The following is a 24,108-nucleotide window of genomic DNA, read 5'->3' as shown; positions in this document are numbered from 1 at the left end:
TTGACATAAATTCTGCATAGTGTACGATTTTGCCTGCAAAATTTTAGTGTCTATCTCCAAAATACCAGGACTCTGTTTGTAGCCATTTTATCATACCTACAGCTTCCTCTGGAGCAACCGTCTGAGTGGACAGATAAGGAAACGGAAATTGAATTATCATATTCACGAGAATAAACAACCATTTCTTTTTTTTTTTTAAGATTTTATTTATTTATTTGTCAGACAGAGATCCCAAGTAGGCAGAGAGGCAGGCAGAGAGAGAGAGGAAGGGAAGCAAGCTCCCTGCTGAGCAGAGAGCCCTATGCGAGGCTCCATCCCAGGACCCTGGGATCACAACCCGAGCCGAAGGCAGAGGCCTTAACCCACTGAGCCACCCAGGCGCCCCCGATCAACCATTTCTTTAACGTTGTCACGTTGCCAGGCTTCAAACGTTTAAAAAACTTATGTTTGATTTGGGATCCAGTAAGACACTGCAGTTGCGACCAACCAACTGTATTTCTGTGTCTTTTTAAATCTAGGTCTCCCCTATGTTTTTCACCCCTTAAGTTTTTTTGAGGAGGGTGAAGAAATTGGATAGTTTGTCCTGTGGAATTCTTCACAGTCCGAATCTTGGTGGTTGCGATCGACTGGGAGTTTACATTCCAGCAGGATATTTGTTCCACGTTTGCTGGGATGTTAGCTTGTTTCCTAGAATCTACTCTCCTTCGATCCTCCTCTCCTGGAGGTAACTCCCCAGAAGTGGGTCAAAAGATCGGCCGAAATTAAAGGGTTTTGAGAAGCGTTAGCCACCTGGCCTCCAAAGTCTGTGACCAACCGAAATTGACTTTCATGGGGGCTTCTTCATTCCAGACATCCTTGCCACGTCCTGCTTGAGAGAGCTTCTCAGATTGGTGTCCCAGTATCTCAGTGCTATGGGAAGCAAGTGCCTGCCCCTGCTCTCAGGTGAGTGCCCATGAGCCCAGCATCCTAGTTTGGGTTGCTCCCCCCAGTTTGGCACTCTATGCCGAAGTGATTGTGTGCACCAGTCCTATCAGAAACTCTCACGCTGAGTCTCTTAGTTGCTCTCCCCAAGCAGAGCTGAGACAAAGACTTGGGTGTAAGTAGTTTATTTGGGAAGGGATCCCAGGAGGCACAAGGAAGGGAGTGGAGGTTGCCAGACCAAGAGGAGACAAGAGCCGATGAGGGTGTGTTAATGAAGAGTTACGCTGTGGGTAAGTGGCACTCAGTCCTGTTGGGGCATCTCCAAGAGGGAATGCCTTATGTGCTTTAGCAAGGCTAGGAGGCTGGGTTATTTACCCTGGGTCCTCATCCTTTGCTGCTAGATAGCCACTCCCGTATAATTCCCAAATATTTTGGGCTTGCCCTCCACAGTCTGCAGAAAATGCCCTCTTACAGAAAGAGAGCTATTTGCATGCATTGGAACCCCCTCTGGGGAAGTCTAAAGGGGACACTTGAAGGACCTGCTACAATGGTCAGACCACCTAGAGGGGCCATGTTTGGAGTATTACAGTTTAGTAGTTAAATTACCTGGATCCACCCACCGTTCTACTCTGGGATATTGGTTCTTCAAGGCAATACACAAACACCACAAGAGGACTCAAGTACAGTTTAAGGCAGGTTTGGGAAGGAGATCTTATTAGCAAGCATGTGATGTCCAATACTCTATGTCAGGGATGGGCAAACTTTTTCTATAAAGGGCCAGATAATTACTGTTGTCAGCGCTGTGGGCATTTGGTCTCTAAACTCACCGACTCTGTCTGCACTGTCATGTAACAGCAGCCCCAGGCCTTCTCAGACTGATGGGCATCTCTGTGTTCCAATAAAACTCGGTTTATACACATAGAAATTTGAGTTTCATATCATTTTCAAGCGCCATGAAATCTTCTTGATTGTTTTTAGCGATGTAAAAACTGAAAACCATTCTTAGCTCACAGGCCATATAAAAACAAGTCCTGGTCTGGGTTTGGCCCAAGGGCAATGGTTCGTTGACCCTTGCCCCATAGGAATCAAATATTTCTTTTTGTGAAGAGAGCATTCGCAGGGAAAGTACTGATATTTGAGCATTTTTTGACTTACAGACATGGCCATGTCCTGTGAGTCAGCCCAATACCATGAGTCCTTAAAGGTAATGAGTACCCATAATACGGAGCATAGTAAATACTACAGAGGACGTAGGAAAAGCAGGTGTTGACCTGTTCAGGGGACTTGTCCTGTTCTGCGATAATCCAAACGGGCCATAGGCAGATTTCTTACTCCTCCCCGTTCCATGTGATACAAATCCAAATTACCTCAATTTTACTTGTCATACTTAAGCCATTTGGGGGCTGGTGTTAGCTATGAAAGTAGATGCCTCCAGAGAGAGAGAGAGAGAGAGAGAGAGAGAGCATGCATGAGTCATGGCAGGTGGGTAGGGATAGAGAGGAAAGGAGAAGGAGAGAGAACCTGAAGCCTATCCCGTGGTGAGCGGGGAGCTTTAGTGGGGCTCCATCTCACAACCAGGAGATCATGATCGGAGCCCAAACCAAGAGCCCAACATTCAACCGACAGTGCCCCCAAGGCACCCCTAGATGCCTACAGGTTTTAGCCAAGCATCCCAGCACACCCTGCTTGCAATGAAAGGGATGCAGGAAAATCCGTCTTTCAAGTGCCTCATTATTTGCCACCTATGTACCTTGAGGAAGTGATATTAGGAAGTGTGTGGGGAAGTTTTCCGCAGGTCTGATTTCATCCCAGACTTTAATATAAAGCTTTATCTAAAAATGTGGGAGACATTTTTAGATCATTCTACAAAATGGACCATGCCCCAGACAGGCTCATCCTTTCCAAATTCGCCACGGTTTTGGACTCCAGGATTCTTATGGTCTGTGCTATTCAGATCCCCTCTTACTCCAGAGAAAACATGGGTTTTTAGCAGTCAGACCTGTCCTGTGCAGGACGACAGCCACCAACCACCTGTGGCTCCTGAGCACTCCAAACTAGGCCAGCCACCGTGGAGATCAGCTGCACATGCAAAATTCCTACTTGGTTTCAAAGACTATCTTAAACACAGAAAGGATCGTAAAATATTTTATGAGTAATTTGTCAGATATTTAATGCGTTGAAAGGATCACCTCTTGGCTCTATAGGGTTAAATGTAGTGAAACTAATTCCCCCTGTTTTTCTTTGCCTTTAAAAAAAATGTGGCTACCAGAAATTTTAAAAGGACCCATGTGGCTTGTACTTTGTCGCCATCAGACAGGTTGGGGTAGAGGTCTGGACAGGCCCAGAAAGACGACGGCATATGGAGGAGGCTGGCACTTGGCCTTTTGGTACTAGATTTGGAGAAAAAGAGCTTTCTGAGCCACTGGTTTTTCAGAAATTGGGACACACAGCTTGTGATACTGTGATTTATAATAAGAAATACATATTTGGGCTTTGTCCCCATTTCCCGCACACAGCTCTTAGAACCCTTGGCGTTCCCGTTTCCCGAGGAGAGAGTGATAAAGGTGTCTTCTGTTATGGTAATGAGGCGATTTGGGAAACTCACAGCCGGTCAGGGGATAGGGGCGGGGCTGGGAGAGGAGCCAATCCTGTGATTTGAAAGCTGGACCTTTCAGGAGGAGCTGGAGAGTGAATCCCCGGCCAAGGGCCAAAGATCTAATGAACCCTGGGGGTGCGAGGTAGCCTCCTGAGGCCGGGGAAGGCTGGTCTGCTGGAGTTGGTGAAGCTGGAGGCCTGGGGAGAGTGGCCACCCAGAGAGGGAGGGCATGGAGGTTCTGCGCTCCTCCCCAGTGCCTGGCCCCGCCCCTCACCTGCCTCAGGTGTTCCCAAGTGATACCTTTCCCTAATAAACCAGCAATCTAGTAACCGAACTGTTTCTCTGGAGTCCTGAGTTGCTCTAGCAAAGTAATGCAACTCAAGGAGGTGGTGATAACCTAGGCTTTCCATGGCTTCTAAAGTTGGAGGCAGGCTTGTGAGAGGGAGCCCTTAACCTGTGCCATCTGATACTGTCTCCAGGTAGATGGATTTGGAATGGAGTTGAATTGTAGGACACCCAGCTGGTGTCAGAGCACTGATTGTTGGTGTGAGGAACTCCCCTCCTGGAGTACCCCCACCCCCGCCCCAGCTTGAAATTGGTACAGACCCTCTTACAGCTGCAGCCAGATGGCCCTGGCATGCTTCAGTAGTAGATGCCCCCTGGGACTCGGGTGTTTGTAGTCTGCTTGGAAGGACCTACGGTGAAGTTAGCTCACATATGCCCCGGCAGTGGGAGACAAAACCCCTAACCCCATGGGCTTCAGCCAAGCTGAACTGTCCTCTTCTCTCTGTGCCAGGTCTCAGCGTCCTGCTGGCTTTGTCAGGATCAGATACCAAGAATTCTGGAGGTGAGTTTACTTATAACCAAATGCCAGGGAAAGGAAATTAGGATCCGACAACCTGCCGGGGAGGGGGGGTGGGGAAAAGGCCCTTTCCAAGGGAGACTACATGAATCTCTTCCGCCTTCTACCTTTTCCTTGCAGCTCCCAAGCACTGCTTGCCCTTCTCCATCATCACCACCACTTACGTAGCCTTTGCACCAGGCTCCATGCCAAACAAATTCTGCATGTATCCCATTCAGTCCCGGCATTCCTGCAGAGAAGGTCTGGACAGTATTCTCACTTGACCAACAGAGCTCTAGGGAAGTAGCTGGCTCAAGGTTGCACAGCTGGTGGATGGTGGATTCTGTCCTTTCTTTCCCAGAGCCTGTGTCTAAGTCATGGCAGGAGATACTTTTTTACCCCATGTCTTGGGTTTGGTGCCCGCCAGAAGCACACCCTGAGAAAAGGACCTGAGAGCAAGTCATTTGTCTGGGAAGTGATCCTGGGATTCCAGCTGAGAGTAGGAAATTTCCTGGGAAGGTGAGGAGCCCTAAGGGTCCATTGTCAAGCAGTTGAGGGGGGGAGGGGACATAGAGTATGCCCTCTAGCACCCCAGCATGAGTCCCCACTATGAGCAAGGAAGCTGTTATCTTCTTATCTTTTTAAACTTTCGTAAAATATACATAACATAAAATTCACCATTGTAATCATTTCTCTGTGCACAGCCTCAAACACATTCACACTGCTGTATAACCATCCCCACCATCCACTTCCAGAACACGTTTCAAACTCTTGCCAGACTGACATTATTCCCCCTAAGAAGCAGCAGTCCCCCATTTCCCCTTCCACCAGTACGTTCGTCTTTAGGACTCTGACTCCTCTAGCGGCCTCCTGTAAGTGGCATCAAACAGTAGTTCTCCTTTTGCGACTGCTTTATTTGTATACCTTAATTTCTTCAGAGTTCACCCATGTGGTAGCAGGTGTTGGAATTTCCATCCTTCTTAAAGCTGACTAATATTCCAGTGTATGGATGGACCACATTCTGTTTATTCATCTGTCAATGGACACTTGGGGTGTTTCTACCTTTTGGCTACTGTGAATAATGCTGCTATGAACATGGGTGTGCAAATATCTCTTCAAAACCCTGCTTTCAGTTCTTCGGGCTATATACCCAAAAGTGGTATATGGTATTTTTAATAAAAAAAAATTGTTAAGACTTTCCAAGCTGCTTTCCACAATATGTGCACCATTTTACATGCCTACCAGCCACGCACAAGGTTATAGTTCCTCCACGTCTTGCCAATACTTATTTTCTTTTTTTTTTCTGATAATAAAAAAGCCCACCCTTTCTTCTAACACATAATCCGTCATCGATTGAGGGAAATGCTCCACTGCTAGCACACCATGTGGTGAGCACAGAGGACTCTGGTGGCCAGAGAAAGCCCTCAGGGAAAGACACACAGGTGCTGACAGTTGGAAGTTCTACGGTTGAGCAGAAGTGGTGTTGGTGGCAGAGGCTAGATGTGGGTGAGGCAGGCACACAAGCATGTGGCTGGCAGTGGGAGGGGTGCATGGTAGAGGCCAACGGAGCTATTCCTAAAAGGGCATTTTTCTGACTACAGCATCTGGGACATCGCATGTACTCAAGGAATGTTTCTTGAATGAATGAGTAAATTAATGAAAGAATCCTGTGTTCCCTGCAGCTTTCTGTCCCATGTGCCCCGAAAATGCCAGCTGTTCCAACAGCACCCACTGTGCTTGTAACAATGGATTTCAGTCTCTGTCTGGGAGGAGCTACATCAAGCCCCACGAGAAATGTGAAGGTAGAGACTCAATCCACGACATCCTGAGATCTGGAATGGGGGTGGGGGCATGTGTGGGGTACTAGTGAGGCAAAGGTGCAGTTGTACTACAAGACAGAACATGTCAGAGCTGTCTCAGTGCCCTTAGAGAAGTCCCTATCCCTTGTGTCCCCTTCACTCTCCCTGAAGCTTGTTGGATGTCTTTAGAGGAAGGTAGAGTTCCCAGGACCCTTGAAGTTTCAAGCATCAATTTTGTTGGTCTGTCTGAGAATCCCACAAGAGTGCGGACCATGTCTGTTTTGTTCATTACTGTAAGCGGAAGACAGAGACTATGTCACATAACAGAGGCCCAATAAAAAAGTGTTGTCCAAGAGAAGAAATGAGTAACTTACTATCTTGATAGACATCTTCCATGATCTGACCCCAACTCAGATCTTGACACTTAATATCTTCTATGATTTGGCCTCAACTATTCGTCCAAGAGAACAAACGAATAACTTACTATCTTCACACTCAGTATCTTCCATGATCTGACCCCAACTCTATTGCAGTTTCCCTTATCACCACTCCCCTCTACTCCAGCCAAAATCCTATCTCATTTCCACAAATTCTAAAGGTCCATTTGACTGCCAAAGAGAAAAACCACTCCAGAATATCTGATTGGTGGAATTGTGTAAATTCAGAAGGCAAAGCAGACCATGGTAAATGACTTAGGATTTATTTTATTTGATCGTGGCAAAATACAGATAACATAAAATTTACCAGTTTAACCATTTTTGTGTACAGCCCAGTGGCATCAAGCACACTCACACTGCTGTGCAGTCATCCCCAACATCCGTCTCCAGAACTTTCCCCAAACTGAGACTTTTGTCCCCATGAAGCATTGACTGTCTGCCCCCTACCCTACTTCTGGCTCCCACCATCTACTCTGTCTGTGGACATGACTCCTCTAGGGACCTCCTATAAGTGGAATCATACAACATTGGAGATACCTATTTTTGAAACTTTTTAAAAGAGTTTAGGGAATTCTCTATTACCCCTTCACCAAATGCCCCGAAGGTTCACCAACAACATGGCCACACTACAATGATGAGAGCTAGGGAACTGATATTTATATAAGGATGTTAAACAAAAACAGACTTTTTCCCGAGTTTCATTAGGTTTTTTCCCCAATGCTCCCCCTTTTTTTTTCTGTTTCAAGAATTATTTCAGGGTCCCATTTAGTTGCCATGCTCCTGAGTCAGCAATCTGTCTTTTCTGGTCTTCTGTGAGACACCAGACATGCCCTTTTGCACTTTGCTTTTTTCACTTAACAGTACATCCCAGAAATTATTCCAAATCACCCAGAGATCTTCCCTTACTCTTTTATGTAGCTGTGTGGATGAAGCATAGTTTATTCAACCTTCTTCTGCATGGGGACAATTTACTTGAAACCTTAGGCTTTTTCCAGTATTTGTGGGAGATGTGTCTTTAGAGTAAAGTCCTAGTGCTGTGAATCGTGTAAGACTGATGATTCATGGACCTGTACTCCTGACGCAAATAATACATTATATGTTAATAAAAAAAAAACAAGCTGAAGTAGAGTCCTGAGGGTGAGGTGCCTTAGTTAAAAGGTAAATCCATATGTAGCTTGATTAGCTATCCCAAATTTAATTCTAGAAAAGTTGTACCAATTGGCATTCTCACCAGCAATGCATAAAAGCACCTGTCTCCCCACAGCCTTCCTGACAAAACATGTTGTCAGAACGCATTGCCAGTCTACTTGGTGAGAAATGGTATATCAGTAGATTTTTTGTGATTTACTCTGAATGATGAACAATTTTTCTTATTAACATGTAATGTATTATTTGCCCCAGGGATAAATGTCTGTGAATCATCAGGCTTACACATTTCACAGCACTCACCATAGCACATATCCTCCCCAATGTCCATTACCAAGCCACCCTATCCCTACCCCCCACCCCTCAGCAACCCTCAGGTTGTTTCATGAGATTAAGAGTCTGTTGGGGTGCCTGGGTGGCTCAGTGGGTTAAGCCTCTGCCTCTGCTCAGGTCATGATCTCAGGATCCTGGGATCAAGCCCCTCATCAGGCTCTCTGCTCAGCGGGGAGCCTGCTTCCCCCTCCCTACCGCCCCCACCCCCTGCGCCTGCCTCTCTGCCTACTTGTGATCTCTCTCTCTCTCTGTCAAATAAACAAATAAAATCTTTTAAAAAAGGAGTCTTTTATGGTTTGTCTCCCTCCCAATCCCATCTTGTTTTGTTTTTTCCCTCCCTACCCACCACGACTCCCCACCCTGCCTCTCAAATTCCTCATATCAGAGAAAGCATATGATAATTGTCTTTTACTGATTGATTTATTTTGCTTAGCATAATACCCTCTAGTTCCACCCACATCATTGCAAATGGCAAGATTTTGTTTCTTTTGATGGCGCATAGTATTCCATTGTATATATATATACTACATCTTCTTTATCCATTCATCTGTTGATGGACGTCTAGGCTCTTTCCATAGTTTGGCTATTGTGGACATTGCTGTTATAAACATTCGGGTGCACATGCCCCTTTGGATCATTACATTTGTATCTTTAGGGTGAATACCCAGTAGTGCGAGTGCTGGGTCATAGGGTAGCTCTATTTTCGACTTTTTGAGGAACCTCCATACTCTTTTCCAGAGTGGCTGCACCAGCTTGCATTCCCACCAACAGTGTAGGAGGGTTCCCTTTCTCTGCATCGTCGCCAACATCTGTCATTTCTTGACTTGTTAATTTTAGCCTTTCTGACTGGTATGAGGTGGTATCTCATTGTAGTTTTGATTTGTATTTCCCTGATGGCGAGTGATATGGAGCATTTTTTCATGTGTCTGTTGGCCATTTGGATGTCTTTTTTGCCAAAACGTCTGTTCATGTCTTCTGCCCATTTCTTGATTGGATTATTTGTTCTTTGGGTGTTGAGTTTGATAAGTTCTTTATAGATTTTGGATACTAGCCCTTTATCTGGTACATCATTTGCAAATATCTTCTCCCATTCTGTCAGTTGTCTTTTGGTTTTGTTGACTATTTCCTTTGCTGTGCAAAAGCTTTTGATTTTGATGAAGTCCCAGTAATTCACTTCTTCCCCTTGCTTCCCTTGCCTTTGGCGATGTTTCTAGGAGGAAGTGGCTGTGGCTGAAGTTGAAGAGGTTGCTGCCTGTGTTCTTTGATGGATTCCTATATCACATTGAGGACTTTCGTCCATTTTGAGTCTATTTTTGTGTGTGATATAAGGATATGGTCCAGTTCCATTCTTCTGCATGTGGCTGTCTAATTTTCCCAACACCATTTGTTGAAGAGACTGTCTTTTTTCCATTGGACAGTCTTTCCTGCTTTGTTGAAGATTAGTTGTCCATAGAGTTGAGGGTCTATTTCTGGGCTCTTTATTCTGTTCCATTGATCTATGTGTCTGTTTTTATGCCAGTACCATACCGTCTTGATGATGACAGATTTGTAATAGAGCTCGAAGTCTGGGATTGTGATGCCAGTTTTGGCATCTCTTTCAACATTCTTCTGGCTATTTGGGGTCTTTTCTCGTTCCATATAAATTTTAGGATTATTTGTTCCATTTCTTTGAGAAAAATTGATGGTATTTTGATAGGGATTGCATTACATGTATAGATCGCTCTAGGTAGCATAGACATTTTCACAATATTTGTTCTTCCAATCCAAGAGCATGGAATGTTTTTCCATTTCTTTGTTTCTTCCTCAATTTCTTTCATGAGTACTTTATAGTTTTCTGAGTACAGATTCTTTGCCTCTTTGGTTAAGTTTATTCCTAGGTATCTTATAGTTTTGGGTGCGATTGTAAATGGGATCGACTCCTTAATTTCTCTTTCTTCTGTCTTGCTGTTGGTGTGCAGAAATGCAGCTGATTTCTGTGCATTGATTTTATATCCTGACACTTTACTGTATTCCTGTATGAGTTCTAGCAGTTTTGGAGTGGAGTCTTTTGGGTTTTCCACATAAAGCATCATATCATTTGCAAAGAGTGATAGTTTGACTTCTTGTTTGCTGATTCAGATACCTGTTTTTTCTTTTTGTTGCTGAGACTAGGACTTCTAGTACTATGTTGAATAGCAGTGGTGATAGTCAACATCCCTGCTGTGTTCCTGACCTTAGGGGAAAAGTTCTCAGTTTAAATAACTAAGAGGCATTAAGTGTCCAAGATACACAATATAAGCAAAATACACACAAGCACTTAATATGTAATAGGTTAATTTGGTCACTCATTGGTGACTATCATTCTGGCACATATAACCCTCTACCCGAAACATACCCAGAGCTTGATATAACCCACAGACTAATAAGCAAGTTGCAACTATTGGTTCAATGCACTTACTCGTCCTGAGTCCTTCCAACAGAGAGAATATGTGTGTCATTGGCTCAGGGCAACTTCTGTCTGTGGGTCCCTTTGCTTGAACCTCAACACTGGTTCACCAGATAGATGTGGCAGATAGATGCAGAACACATGAATATTGCCTGTGCCAGGACTTTGACAGTGGGATCCTCTTGCATCTCTTGCTCTATCTCTTTCCTTGCTACTTGCTGTGTGTGTTTTTTTTAATTTGCTGTGTGTTTTAAATTGATTAAACAAACCTTGTGATCCGAGTATTGAAAGAACCACTTGTCCTTCATTCAGTGGTTTGACATATCACCATCATTATACTCTAAAGCTCCATATGTACTTGGGTCTGTTTCTGGACTTTGAGTCTATTTCCCTGGACTCTTTGTCAATTCATGTGCCAGCATTCATTTTATTGAGGCTTTAAAGTGTGTTTCGGTGTCTCATTAGACCAGTCCCTACTGCAGTTTTTCTGGCTATTCTTACATGATTGTATGTACTGTCTTACTCCTTAAAGTCTAGCTAGATGTTTTTCAGTAGGATTGTATTGTATTTATACATCAACTGGAGGAGAACTATTACCTTTATGATATGGAGTCATCTTCTCCAAGAACAGATGCTTATGAATGAGGGTGGGTACTGGAGACTCCCTGTGCAAGGGAAGATAGTATAGTTTGATGAGAATGAAAAATGATGTTTTTCTCTTGATTTGCAGATATTGATGAGTGTACAGCTGGGCTGGCAAAGTGCAAGAAGGAATCATACTGCAGAAATGAAATTGGAAGTTACTATTGCAGCTGTTTCTCAAATCGTTTCTTCAACTGGCTGGCTAGATTCTTCAAGTCAGATCAAGAAGCGTGTTATGGTAAGGATTTCCAAGTAGTTTCCACCATGAAAAAGGAGTGGGGGAGAGTAGACTTTGAGAGCTCCATTGATTTCAGGCCAGAGTAAGAGAACAGAGATTTGTCCTGGCCCTTGTCCTGCATCCTACTCTGGTCCCTGGTAATCTTTTCCCAGAAGGCACCACCCAAGCCTCCAGTACCAATCAACGACCTTATGCAGCTGCCTTGCAAGAGTATGTCTCCTGTCTGGGTCCCTTTCTTGAGCTTCCAAAATGACATCTCAGATTTTCTGCTGGACTTCCCTACTTGTTTCTTCCTCTCTCACTTTAAATTCAATTTCTACATCTATTTATCTATCTATATACTAAATCCTGTGAGTTCACACTGATACCTCAGATTCCCATCCAACACCAGGGCTCCTTCTAGCCTTCCCTCTGTCCTTGTTTGTCGCTGCTTCTGCCACACTGAGAACATGGCTCTCAATGACCACAGCATGTTTACCTATTTGCTCATTCCTAGTATAATTCCATGTTTTGAGTTCAATAGATTGGACTTAATTTCTGCCTCTACCACTTATCAACTGACTTTTGGGTAATAACTTTTATATGCCTCACCTATAATTGGGAATAATAACAGCATCTACTGTATGAGTTATGTATTACTACATAACAGTTACCCTAATGGTAGTGGCTTAAAACAACGATATTGTCTCACAGTCTCTGTAGGCCAGGAATCTAGGTATAACTCCCCTGTGTCCTCTGTTCCAGGATTTCTCACAGCTACAGTCAAAGTATTGGGTAGGGATGCAGTCTCATCTGAAGGCTCATCTAGGGTCAGATCTCCTTCCAAGCTCACTCATGTGGTTAATGGCCGGATTTAGTTCTTTCAAAGCCACTGGACTGAAGGCCTCAGTTTCTTCCTGGTGGTTGGAGAGAGACCACCCTCAGTTCCTAGATATGTCAGCCTCTCCAGCTTTCTTTGTTGTAGCAAGCACATGAGAATAGCCAGAAAAAGAGTGTGAAAAAAGTAGAAGTTGTAGTCTTTTATAACCCAGTCTCAGCAGTGACATCCTAACACTTTTGCTGTGTTCTGTTCATTAGCAGTGAGTCACTGGGTCTGGTCAGGGGGAGGGGGGGTTCCAAGGAACAGTAATTGTTGAGTCACTTCAGAAACCTACTTACCTTACGTTCTGGGTGGAATAGAATCTCCCCAAATTCACATCCATCTGGAACCTGGGGATATGATCTTATTTGGAAAGAAAGTCTTTGCAGATCTAATAAAATTAAGAAGAGGTCACACTAGATGAGGTTGGGGCACTCAATCCAACATAACTGGGGTCCTTATAAGAAGGGGGAAGTGAGTTGTAGGGACACACACACATACCGAGGGACATGCAAGGGCAGACACAGAGGCTGGGGTTCTGGTACCACCAGCCAAGGGACACCAAAGATTGCTTGCAACCACCAGAAGCTAGGAGATGCAAAGAAGGATCTTCCTTAGAGGCTTCCCGAGGGAGTATGGCCCTGCCAATAATCTTGATTTTGGACTTTTAGCCTCCAGAACATGAGGAAATAAATTTCTATTGTTTTAAATCCCCTTCGTTTGTGGAACTTTGTTACAGCAGACTTAGGAAACTAATACACCTCACCTACCCATTTTGACTTTTTTTTTAAAAGATTTTAATTTATTTATTTGACAGAGAGAGAGAGGTCACAAGTAGGCAGAGAGGCAGGCAGAGAGAGAGGGGGAAGCAGGCTCCCTGCTGAGCAGAGAGCCCAATGCAGGGCTCGATCCCAGGACCCTGAGATCATGACCTGAGCCGAAGGCAGAGACTTAAACCACTGAGCCACCCAGGCACCCCCATTTTGATTATTAAGGTGTGTAAAACATTCAGTGCAGTGCTAGCTACCTAGGAAGGCTCAATAAATATTAGTTATCGAGCTACATAAGCCTGTTCTAGAAACTTCTGTGTTTCTTTGCATGAGATAGTGTGTATTAAGGCACTTTATATGCCATGTGTGTAGACAACTACAGGTGTTATTACTGCTTCTGTATTATTAACCAAGTGAACACCCATTCCTTTAGGAAGCCTCCTCTGCACCCTCCACATTCTAAGGCTTCTCTGTGGGCTCCCAAGGTATCTTGTCCTATATATTAAGAAGATGCTGGACCCTTGTAATCACTTAATCATTTATTTGTCATTATTTAACTAGTGACTTTCCCACCAGACTGCAAACCCCACAAGGGAACACCCTTTGTTTCTTTGTCAACTTACTTCCATAAGGTTTAGTATTGTTCCTGGCTTTTAGTAGGTATGCAATAAATACTATTGACTTAGTCATTGAACTGGTGGCCCCGCCCTAATCCCCTTTTAAATTTCTACTGTAGAAGACATTTGGGACTTCTTGGAGGGGACTTGGGCAATGATGGGAAGCATCAGGGAAAGACCCAACTCAAGAGTGATTGGAAAGGGATGTGGGCCAGGCCTGTTAACCTTCCACATACCACTCAATGGCTACTTTTTTTTTCCGCAGAGGGCTCCAGTGAGGAGACACCATTCTTAGAGAATGGTCAGGTGAGTGAAGTGAAGCTTGGGTCTGGGAGGCAGCTGGCCAGTCTTGCCATATTATTCTCCTGCTCAAATAACTACCATGGCTCCCTCTGCCTTTTAGGACACACCAGCTCCCATGCAGGAATGATTTGTCCTTTCTCCCAGGGGACATCTGGCAATGTCTGTGGATGTTTTTTGGTTGTCACAACTCAAGTGCTACTGGGCATCAAGTGGGTAGAGACCAAGGGTGCTGCTAAATAGTTATGCCCGGGGACAGCCTCCCACATTATCTGGTCTCAGATGTCAATAGGCATTGAGAAACCGTGGAGAAGGTTTTTAGTGCCTCAGCTGTTGTTCAAAGACCAGCATCAGAAATACAGAGCTTCACTCCACCCCTGTCACCACTTCCCCTCCCCTGTCTTCCTCTGTAAGGTGCTCTTCATGGGTTCCAGACACCTCATCCTTCAGGCCTTCCTGCTCCCATAAACACAATGGAGTGAATGACACGCCCTTCACAGGGCTGTGTGTGGTCAATGAGAAGATACCTATCAGGCTGAGAGTGCAGAGCCTACACCTTAATCAATGTTACTGCCTTCTGGACTCACCCAACTACACACAAGATATTCCTGCTTTCTCAAGCTTCAGGAAGAGCCTACCTAATTAGCCTTATTTCCTTGAAAGGAAATTCTGAGGAACAAAAGAAACAAGGAGCACACTGCAAAAATGGCTACCCAAATGTTTCAAAAAATGGAAGAGATCATATGGACTGAGGATTTAGCTTCTCCAGGGAAGCATGAGAATTCTACTCTTGGTATAGGTAAGAAACATAGAACATTTTCCTTATGACCAAAACATTTTAGGAGGCTGATGTTTTGTCAGACCTTGTGTTTATGTTTCTGTGACATGGAGAATTCAAGGGGTTCTTTCCAAATGCAGACCTGCTCCCAGGTGACTTTCCCCAGAAAACTTTTAAATGTTTAGCCTCTCTTGCTTAAAAACTCAAGTCACCCCTTCACCAGGTACTCCAGTATACATTTTTTAAAGTTTTTTTATCTTTAAATATTATATGTAAAGGCTGAGCTTGTCCACCTGGTTGCAGCTCTGGGAAGCATGGCCATCCCCTATCTTCCCCTGGGTTGCTGTGGCCAGTGGATGCTGCTTAGACCCTTTTGACCATCTCATCCCATCAGCCAGAGATGTGGAAGGGAATGCCATCTAGTCTACCTTGCATGCAGAAAAGGAAATCATCAGTAGGGGACCTTTCAAAGAAGAGAGTTCTTCAACAAATTTCTTTTGCTTGAGAAGCGAGCAAAGCAGAACTAACTTTCTTAATGTTTCCAGTCTATGAAATCAAGAGGTGCAATGAGACAAGTGAGAAGACTTTTCTAGAAGCTGGAAATAACACTATGGATATCGACTGTACTGATGCTTTCAAAGGAACTATAGAAGGTACTGTGTTTAAGATGAATTCTCCTGACCTCCAAATCCTAGGCACTATTGTCTCATTTCTAGGTGACTGGGCCAACTTACAAAGCCTTCAAGGCAGGGGGTACTCTACATGGTGACCACTAACCAGGCAATTTGGGGAACACAGTTGTGGGTCTTTTGTGACAGGCTGAGGTTCAAACAGTGATCCCTTGGCATGCTTCCTTAAAAGGAACAGGCTGTTCCATGCTCTGTTTCCATGTGATGGTCTGAAAAGGAAGCACTTGAAAGCAACAGATCCTTGTCGCCTTAAACACTCTTTCCCTTGAGAAATGTTTCACGATCACCCTATTTAAAATAGTCCCTAGCCTTCCTCTGTCCTGTGAGTTGGCAAACTTTTTCTGTGAAAGGACCAGATAGTAATTTTTTTCTCAAGTTCTTATTTAAATTCCAGTTAGTTAACATACAGTGTAGTACTGGTTTCAGGTATAGAATTTAGTGATTCATCACTTACATACAACACCAAGTGCTCATCACAAGCGCCCTCCTTAATACCCATCACTCATTTAACCCATCCCTCTACCCACTGCCCCTCCAGGAACCCTCAGTTTGTTCTCTACAGTTAAGAGTCTGTTTTATGGTTTGCCCCTCTTTTTTGTTTTTTTCCCCCATGGTCATCTGTTTTGTTTCTTGAATTCCACATGTGAGTGAAATCATATGATTTTGCATAATACACTCTAGCTCCACCATGTCATTGCAAAATGCAAGAATTTATTCTTTTTATGGCTAAGTAATATTCCATCATATGGATATAGATATAGATATATCTCCCACAGCTTCCATCTTTATCCACTCATCAGTTGATGGACACTGGGCTCTTCTCATAGTTTGGCTAATGTTGATAATGCTGCTATAAACTTCGGGGTGCATGTATCCCTTGAGATCCGTATTTTTATATCTTTTAGGTAAATACATAGTAGTACAATTGCTGGATCATAGGGTAGCTCTATTTTTAACTTTTTGAGGAACCTCCACTCTGTTTTCCACAGTGGCTGCATGAGTTTTCATTCCCACCAACAGTGTAAGGGGGTTCCTCTTTCTCCGCATCCTTGCCAACATCTGTTGTTTCCTGTGTTGTTAATTTTAGCCATTCTGACAGGTGTGAGGTGGTATCTCATCATGGTTTTGATCTGTATTTCCCTGATGCTGAGTGATGTTGAACATCTTTTATGTGTCTGTTAGTCATCTATATATCTTCTTTGGAAAAAAGGTCTATTCATGTCTTCTGCCCATTTTTCAACTAGATTATTTGTTTTCTGGATAAGTTTCTTTCTTAAGTTCTTTATAAAACTAATCCTTTATCAAATATGTCATTTGCAAATATCTTCTCCCATTCCAAAGGTTGCCTTTTAGTTTTGTTGATTGTTTTCTTCACTGTGCAGAAGCTTTTAATTTTGATGGGGTCCCAATAGTTCATTTTTGCTTTTGTTTTCCTTGCTTGCTTGGGCCAGATGATCGTTGCTATAACTACTCAACTCTGACATTCCAGTGGGAAAGCAGCCATAGATGATATGTAAATGAAAGGGCATGGCTGTGTGCCTTATGTACGAAAACAGGTGGTAGGCTGGATTTGATTCTCAGGCCATAGCTTGCCATCCCTGCCTTATTCCACCATCTCTTTTAAATTTCTGCACAGCACGTACACTATACAATTTTTCTTAAGGTGTTTGTGGTCTATCTCTCCCACTATAATATCAGCTCTCTGATGGCAAGAACTCGGCCTGTTTTCTTCACTGTTGTATGTATTGCAATGTCTGGAACACTGTCTGGCACATGCTAGATGCTCAATAAATATTTCTTGAAAGAGTGAATAAATATTGGGGCACCTGGGTGGCTCAGTGGTTTAAAACCTCTGCCTTCGGCTCAGGTCATGATCCCAGGGTCCTGGGATCAAGCCGCGCATCGGACTTTCTGCTCAGCGGGGAGCCTTCTTCCCCCCTCTCTCTCTCTGCCTGCCTCTCTGCCTACTTGTGATCTCTGTCTGTCAAATAAATAAATAAAAGTCTTTTAAAAAGAGTGAATAAATACAATAATGAAAGAGTGCATGAAAAATATTTCAAAGAGAAAGACCTGGTTCTCTGGAGAGAGTGAAATACCTGCTCTATTTTCTCCAGAAAATTCCCAGCTACTGATTAATCTTCACTCCTGATGGTGAGCTGTCAGATGGAGAAAGGGGAGGGAAAAGAGCTACAAATGAGTTGGTGTTCAAAATGGAGTAAATAATAATAGAGGTGGAAAGTAGCTTTGACTAAAACTGGGGGTGGTGGTTCACAAGCAGTTGCAGTTTAAGAAATACTACATTGTGCGACAGAGCATCATATGCGAATTTGCCTTCTGTGAATTAAATTATTCTTGCATGAAAAGGGGAGGGAAGGAGGATGGGAGAGGGAGAAACAGAGAAAGATGGAGGGAAGGAGAATGAAAGAATTAATTAAAAGAATGTGTCATCCTGCATACCTTTCCTTACCTTTCTAAATTAGGTAGCCCAGGGGCACCTGGGTGGCTCAGTGGGTTAAACATCTGCCTTTGGCTCAGGTCATGATCCCAGGGTCTTGGGATCAAGTCCAGCACCCAACTCGCTGCTCAACAGGAAACCTGCTTCTCCCTCTCCCTACTCCCCCTGCTTGTGTTCCCTCTCTCACTGTGTCTCTCTGTCAAATAAATAAATAAAAATCTTTTAAAAAATAAATTAGATACCCCAGAGTGGGCTTGAGATGGAAGATGGGAATATGTGATCTCCTCACTCCCACCTAAGTTCCACCTGCTCTTTTGAGAGCCTCATGGCTCTGATTTTTATGTCTAAGGGCTCATATATATTTTTACAATGCACTAATGGATATTTTGCAAACATATCTCTTATAAGTTGTGATACATTATAATATGTATTACATATACAAAATGTCATACCCCAAACCATACACAAGGTATTGAAGGGACAACATAAAGGATTTCCAAGGGCGATTTTGACTACATGTAATGTTTACCTTATGACTCTTAACAAGACACTGATTTCCCATAATATGGATGCCCTCTAAAGTGATTTCTCTCCTGTTTTCTCAGATAGAAGTGCAGTTGCACTTGTCACTTACCAGTCTCTTCAGGATATGCCGAATGGGTCCTTTTTTAATGATGGAAGAGGGACACAGGAAGTGAAACTGAACTCTCATGTTGTGAGTGGCACCATTAGTACGAAGAAAAAAGTATATCTGTCTGAACCTGTGTTCCTGACCTTCCAACATGTTCAGGTGAGCAAAATCCAGAGCTGGTTCTCAGTACATTACCTCAAAGAGGTGTGTTATGGTCCTGCCAAGAAACTGAATCCAACTCTGCTCGCTCGGAGTTAACAGAACCAACAAGAAATGTTGAGGCATCCAGAGATTGGCACAAGGGGAAGCTATTATCATGTTTTAAGGCCAAATAGGCAATGGAGAGATGGGCATTGTTGAGCCCAGTGAGAGCTGGAGAAATGCAGGAGGGTTGCCCTGCTGGAGACGGCGATATCCTGAAGCAGAAGAAGCATCTAGAAGAAATGCCTGACTTCCTCCTCCTCTCATCTAAGGACTTTTCACCTGTTCCTCTCATTGGTTGTCCCAACGACAAGGAGCTTGGGTAAAACAGTTCATATGGGTCAATCCCTGGGGCTCTGAGATAACCAGAGAAGGACAGGATAAAGGAAGAATAAAGCCCACAGCAGGTGTGGTCATATCAAACTCTTCCCCACAAGTGTTCTAGATAATGGGATTTTCCCATTCCAGTTTCCAATGCAATGCATCCATAACTAACCAGTAAAATTGAGATAATAAAACCAGAAAAAGCCCTACTTTCAGGCTATTCTCTTTCAGCCTGGTGGTACAAGAACAAAACCTTTCTGTGTCTACTGGAATGGATCAGAAGAGGGGGGCATCTGGTCAACAGAGGGCTGCCATCATGTGGGGAGCAACAGTTCACATACCGAATGCAAGTGCTTCCACCTCTCCAGCTTTGCTGTCCTCGTGGCTCTTGTTTCCGAGGTACCAAGATTCATGGTCCCCTCCTGGTATCTGACTGTATCCCAGAAACTGTGAGATTGTCCTCTCCCTGTCTTAGAAAAGAACTCTGAGATAAGGAGTCAAGTGGGAGTAGTTTACTTGAGAGGTAATTCCAGGAAGCACAAATAAGGAGCTGGGAAATGAAACAAGAAAAAACAGAAGCTAATGCAGACAGCATTATCACACCGCTCATCACTTTGGGCATCTGGAACCTAATTCCCTCTAGAGTACTCTGGGAGTTAGTGTAGGAGATGCAGCTGAGTCATCCTAACTGAACTGCAAGAGAGATAGGCTACCTATACACAACCTGCTCTCAGGCATTGGTTGAAAGCTGCATCTGGGGTGGGGCCATTAATTCTGGCAGAATTCTGTCCATGGGCATGGGCAGAGTAAGCTCAAGCTAGCAGAGAAAGCCCTCAAACACTAGGAAGTTGGGTTGTCAGCCCCTATAGTGGCCGAGTCTGGGGTCTAAGAGGATCAGAAATCAAGCATCCGTTACTCTGCAAGAGACAGTTACAACGGGTCAGACAGGAAAGAAGGCAACTGATTATCACCAATGAAAAAGTATAGGTCCTTGAACTTCCCAGGTCCCAACCACATCTAGGATAAGCCAGATTTTAAAGAAGTTTACCTAACTTCTTATCCTATTTCTTTTAAGTTCTCAATTATTGAACATTCACTCTATGACAACCATTGTATTACACATTTAAATGGATGGCCTCGTTTTCTTCATTCAACAAATTTGCATATGAATGCCTACTATATGCTAGATGTTGTTCTAGGCATTGAGGATACAGCAAAGAACAAAACAGATAAAGAAATTCCAACCTTCATGGAAATGGCTTTGGAGAGCTATGTTGTCCAATAGGATCACCAGCCATATGACTGTTGGGCACTTGAAATGTGGCTAGTGTGTCTTGAGAATGAACTCTTTAATTTTATTTAATTTTAATTTATTTAAATTAAGAAGCAGTGTAAAATTTTTTTTTACAAAAATTTACAAGTTTCCATCAACTACAAGTTCACTGGTAGGGCTTCATTTTACTTTTATCGTTGAAAATAAAAGTATCTGAATTCAGATGTGTTGTAAGCCTAAAATACACCCTGGACTTCAAAGGCTTAATTATGGAAAAAAGTATCAAATATCTCATTAATAATTATTTTACATTGATTGTAATTTGAACTGATTGCATTGTTGTTATATGACTATATTCAATACATTGGACTGATAATATTTTAAATAAATACTATTAAATTAATTTGACCTGATTCTTTTCACATTTTTAAAGATATGGCTACTAGCAAATTTAAAATTCCACATATGACTCGCATTTTCCTTTTGGACAGCACCAGGCTAGTGGTTTTGGTTTTTCAATAGCCTTGTGCAGTGAATGTTATTAGTGTACCCATTTTGAAGATGAGAACTTCAAATCTCGGAGAGGTTAAGTCAAGCTGTTTAAAGGACTGAACTGGGAAGCCCATCAGACTCCCCATCAGAAATACAACTGCAGAATTGGAAACTGTAATTTATTCTTAACTTGGTGGCTCATAGGTGGACCCTGTGCTGACTGTGATCACCTATGTGGGGCTGAGCTTCTCCCTGCTGTGCCTCCTCCTGGCAGCCCTCACCTTCCTCCTGTGCCGACCCATCCAGAGCACCAGCACTTCCCTCCACCTGCAGCTCTCCATCTGCCTCTTCCTGGCCCACCTGCTCTTCCTTACAGGGATTGATCAAACTGAGCCTAAGGTAGGTGATTTAACCAAATCACCTTGTTGTCATCATCAAATCTAGCCATCTTGTCTTGAGGAAGGATGGGGAGAAGGCAAGAGCCAGCAGCAATGGTAACAACATGGATGGAACTAGAGGAAATTATGCTGACATAATGAGTCCATCAGAGAAAGATACATACCATATGATTTCACTCATATGCAGAATTTAAGATATAAAACAGATGAGTAGGGGAAGGGAAAGAAAAATAAGATAAAAACAGAGAGGGAGACAAACCATAAGTAACTTTTTAATTTTTATTTTATTTTTTATTTTTTTAAGTCATCACATTTTTAGTATGTTCAGTTAGCTACCATATAGTACATCAATAGTTTTTGATGTAGCATTCAATAATGTAGTTGTGTATAACACCCAGTGCTCATCACATGTGCCCTCCCCCAACCCTCCTCCCCTCTGAAACCCTCAAGTTTGTTTCCTGGAGTCCATAGCCTTTCATGGTTTATCTCCCTCTCTGATTTGCCCCCCTTCAGTTTTCCCTCCCTTCCCTTATGGTCTTCCATGCTATCCTTATGTTCCACATATGAGTGAAACCATATGATAATTGTCTTTCTCTGCTTGATTTATTTCACTTAGCATAATCTCCTCCAGTTTCATCCATGTTAGTATGAATGATGGGTATTCATCCTTTCTGGTGGCTGAGTAATATTTCATTGTGTATATGAGACTGACACGCTACCTACTGCACTAACGAGGCACCTGATTTCATTGTATATATGTACTACATCTTCTTTATCTATTCACCTGTTGAAGGGCAGTTTGGCTGTTGTAGACATTGCTGCTATGAACATTGTGGTACATATGGCCCTTCTTTTCACTACGTCTGTATCTTTGGGGTAAATATCCAGTAGCGCAACTGCCAGGTTGTAGGGTAGCTCTATTTTTAATTTTTTGAGGAATCCCCACACTGTTTTCCAAAGTGGCTGCACCAACTTGCATTCCCACCAACAGTGTAAGAGGGTTCCCCTTTCTCCACATCCTCTCCAACACTTGTTGTTTCCTGCCTTGTTAAACTTTGCCATTCTAACTGGTGTAAGATGGTATCTCTATATTTTTTAAATTATTTTTATTAACATATAATGTATTATTCTTGATGTGGTTTTGATTTGAATTTCCTTGATGGCTAATGATGATGAACATTTTTTCATGTGTCTGCTGGCCATTTGTATGTCTTCATTGGGGAAGTGTCTGTTCATGTCTTTTGCCCATTTTTTTATTATATTATTTTTTAAAATTTATCTTATTTTTTCAGTGTTCCAAGATTCATTGTTTATGCACCACACCCAGTGCTCCATGCCCTCCTTAATACCCATAACCAGGCTCACCTAACCCCCAGACCCCCTCCCCTCCAAAACCCTCTGTTTCTCAGAGTCCACCATCTCTCATGGTTCATCTCCCCCTCCAATTTCCCTCAATTCACTTTCCTTTCCTTCCCCCCAATGTCCTCCGTGTTATTCCTTATGCTCCACAAGTAAGTGAAACCATTTCATAATTTACTTTATCTTCTTAACTTATTTCACTCAGCATAATCTCCTCTAGTCCCATCCATGTTGATACAAAAGTTGGGTATTCATCCTTTCTGATGGAGGCATAATATTCCATTGTATATATGGACCACATCTTCCTTATCCATTCATCTGTTGAAGGACATCTTTGCTCTTTCCACAGTTTGATGACTGTGGCCATTGCTGCTATGAACATTAGGGTACAGATGGCCCTTCTTTTCACTACATCTGTATCTTTGGGGCAAATACCCAGTAGTGCAATTTCAGGGTCATAAGGAAGCTCTATTTTCAATTTCTTAAGGAATCTCCACACTGTTTTCCAAAGTGGCTGCGCCAACTTGCATTCCCACCGACAGTGCAAGTGTTCCCCTTTCTCCACATCCTCTCCAACACACTTTGTTTACTGTCTTGTTAATTTTGGCCATTCTAACTGGTGTGAGGTGGTATCTCAATGTGGTTTTGATTTTAATCTCCCTGATGGCTAATGATGATGGACATTTTTTCATGTGTCTGTTAGCCATTTGTATGTCTTCTTTGGAGAAATGTCTGTTCATGTTTTCTGCCCATTTTCTGACATGATTATCTGGTTTTTGGGTGTTGAGTTTGAGAAGTTCTTCATAGACCTCGGATATAAGCCCTTTGTCTATTGTGTCATTTGTGAATATCTTCTCCATTCCGTGGGTTGCCTCTTTGTTTTGTTTACTGTTTCCTTTGCTCTGCAGAAGCTTTTGATCTTGATGAAGTCCCAAAAGTTCATTTTCCCTTTTGTTGCCCTTGCCTTTGGAGACGTGTCTTGAAAGAAGTTGCTATGGCCAATGTCGAAGAGGTTACTGCCTATGTTCTTCTCTAGGATTTTGATGGATTCCTGTCTCACATTAAGGTCTTTCATCCGTTTTGAGTTTATCTTTGTGTATGGTGTAAGAGAATGGTCCAGTTTTATTCTTCTATATGTAGCTGTCCAATTTTCCCAGCACCATTTATTGAAGAGACTTTTTCCATTGGATATTTTTCCCTGATTTGTCAAAGATTAGTTGACTATAGTGTTGAGGGTCCATTTCTGGATTTCCTATTCTGTTCCATTGATCTATGTGTCTGTGTTTGTGCCAATACCATACTGTCTTGGTGATCACAGCTTTGTTTTAAAGACTTTTTAATTTTTTTGAGAGAAAGAGTGATTGAGAGAGAGAGAGAGAGAGAGAGAGAGCAAGCAGGGAGAGGGTCAGAGAGAGAGGGAGAGAGAGAATCCCAAGCAGACTCCCTGCTGAGCACGGAGCCTGATTTGGGGCTTGATCCCATAATCCTGAGTTCATGACCCGAGCCCAAACCAAGAGTTGGTTGCTCAACCAACTGAGTTACATTGTGTCCCAAGAGACTCTTAACTATAGAAAACAAACTGAA

At 43.0% G+C, this 24,108-nt stretch overlaps 1 protein-coding gene across 1 annotated transcript in view; it reads left to right on the top strand.

The window, feature by feature from the left end:
• The first annotated feature begins 866 nt into the window (after positions 1 to 866).
• LOC111161722 (putative adhesion G protein-coupled receptor E4P) overlaps positions 867 to 24,108 on the top strand; it is a 35,141-nt gene continuing 11,899 nt past the window's right edge. The window contains exons 1-10 of the mRNA XM_022525599.1: positions 867 to 942; positions 4,314 to 4,364; positions 6,041 to 6,160; positions 11,229 to 11,378; positions 13,890 to 13,930; positions 14,588 to 14,723; positions 15,248 to 15,355; positions 18,452 to 18,636; positions 19,234 to 19,401; positions 20,972 to 21,166. Coding sequence (XP_022381307.1) covers positions 912 to 942; positions 4,314 to 4,364; positions 6,041 to 6,160; positions 11,229 to 11,378; positions 13,890 to 13,930; positions 14,588 to 14,723; positions 15,248 to 15,355; positions 18,452 to 18,636; positions 19,234 to 19,401; positions 20,972 to 21,166 — 1,185 coding nt within the window. The 5' untranslated portion in view covers positions 867 to 911. The remainder of the gene's footprint in view (positions 943 to 4,313; positions 4,365 to 6,040; positions 6,161 to 11,228; positions 11,379 to 13,889; positions 13,931 to 14,587; positions 14,724 to 15,247; positions 15,356 to 18,451; positions 18,637 to 19,233; positions 19,402 to 20,971; positions 21,167 to 24,108) is intronic.

This window comes from Enhydra lutris, unplaced genomic scaffold (genome assembly GCF_002288905.1).
Source record: "Enhydra lutris kenyoni isolate GAN:26980312 unplaced genomic scaffold, ASM228890v2 scaffoldscaffold86, whole genome shotgun sequence".
Lineage (NCBI taxonomy): Eukaryota > Metazoa > Chordata > Mammalia > Carnivora > Mustelidae > Enhydra > Enhydra lutris.
This window is presented reverse-complemented; position numbering and strand designations above follow the sequence as displayed.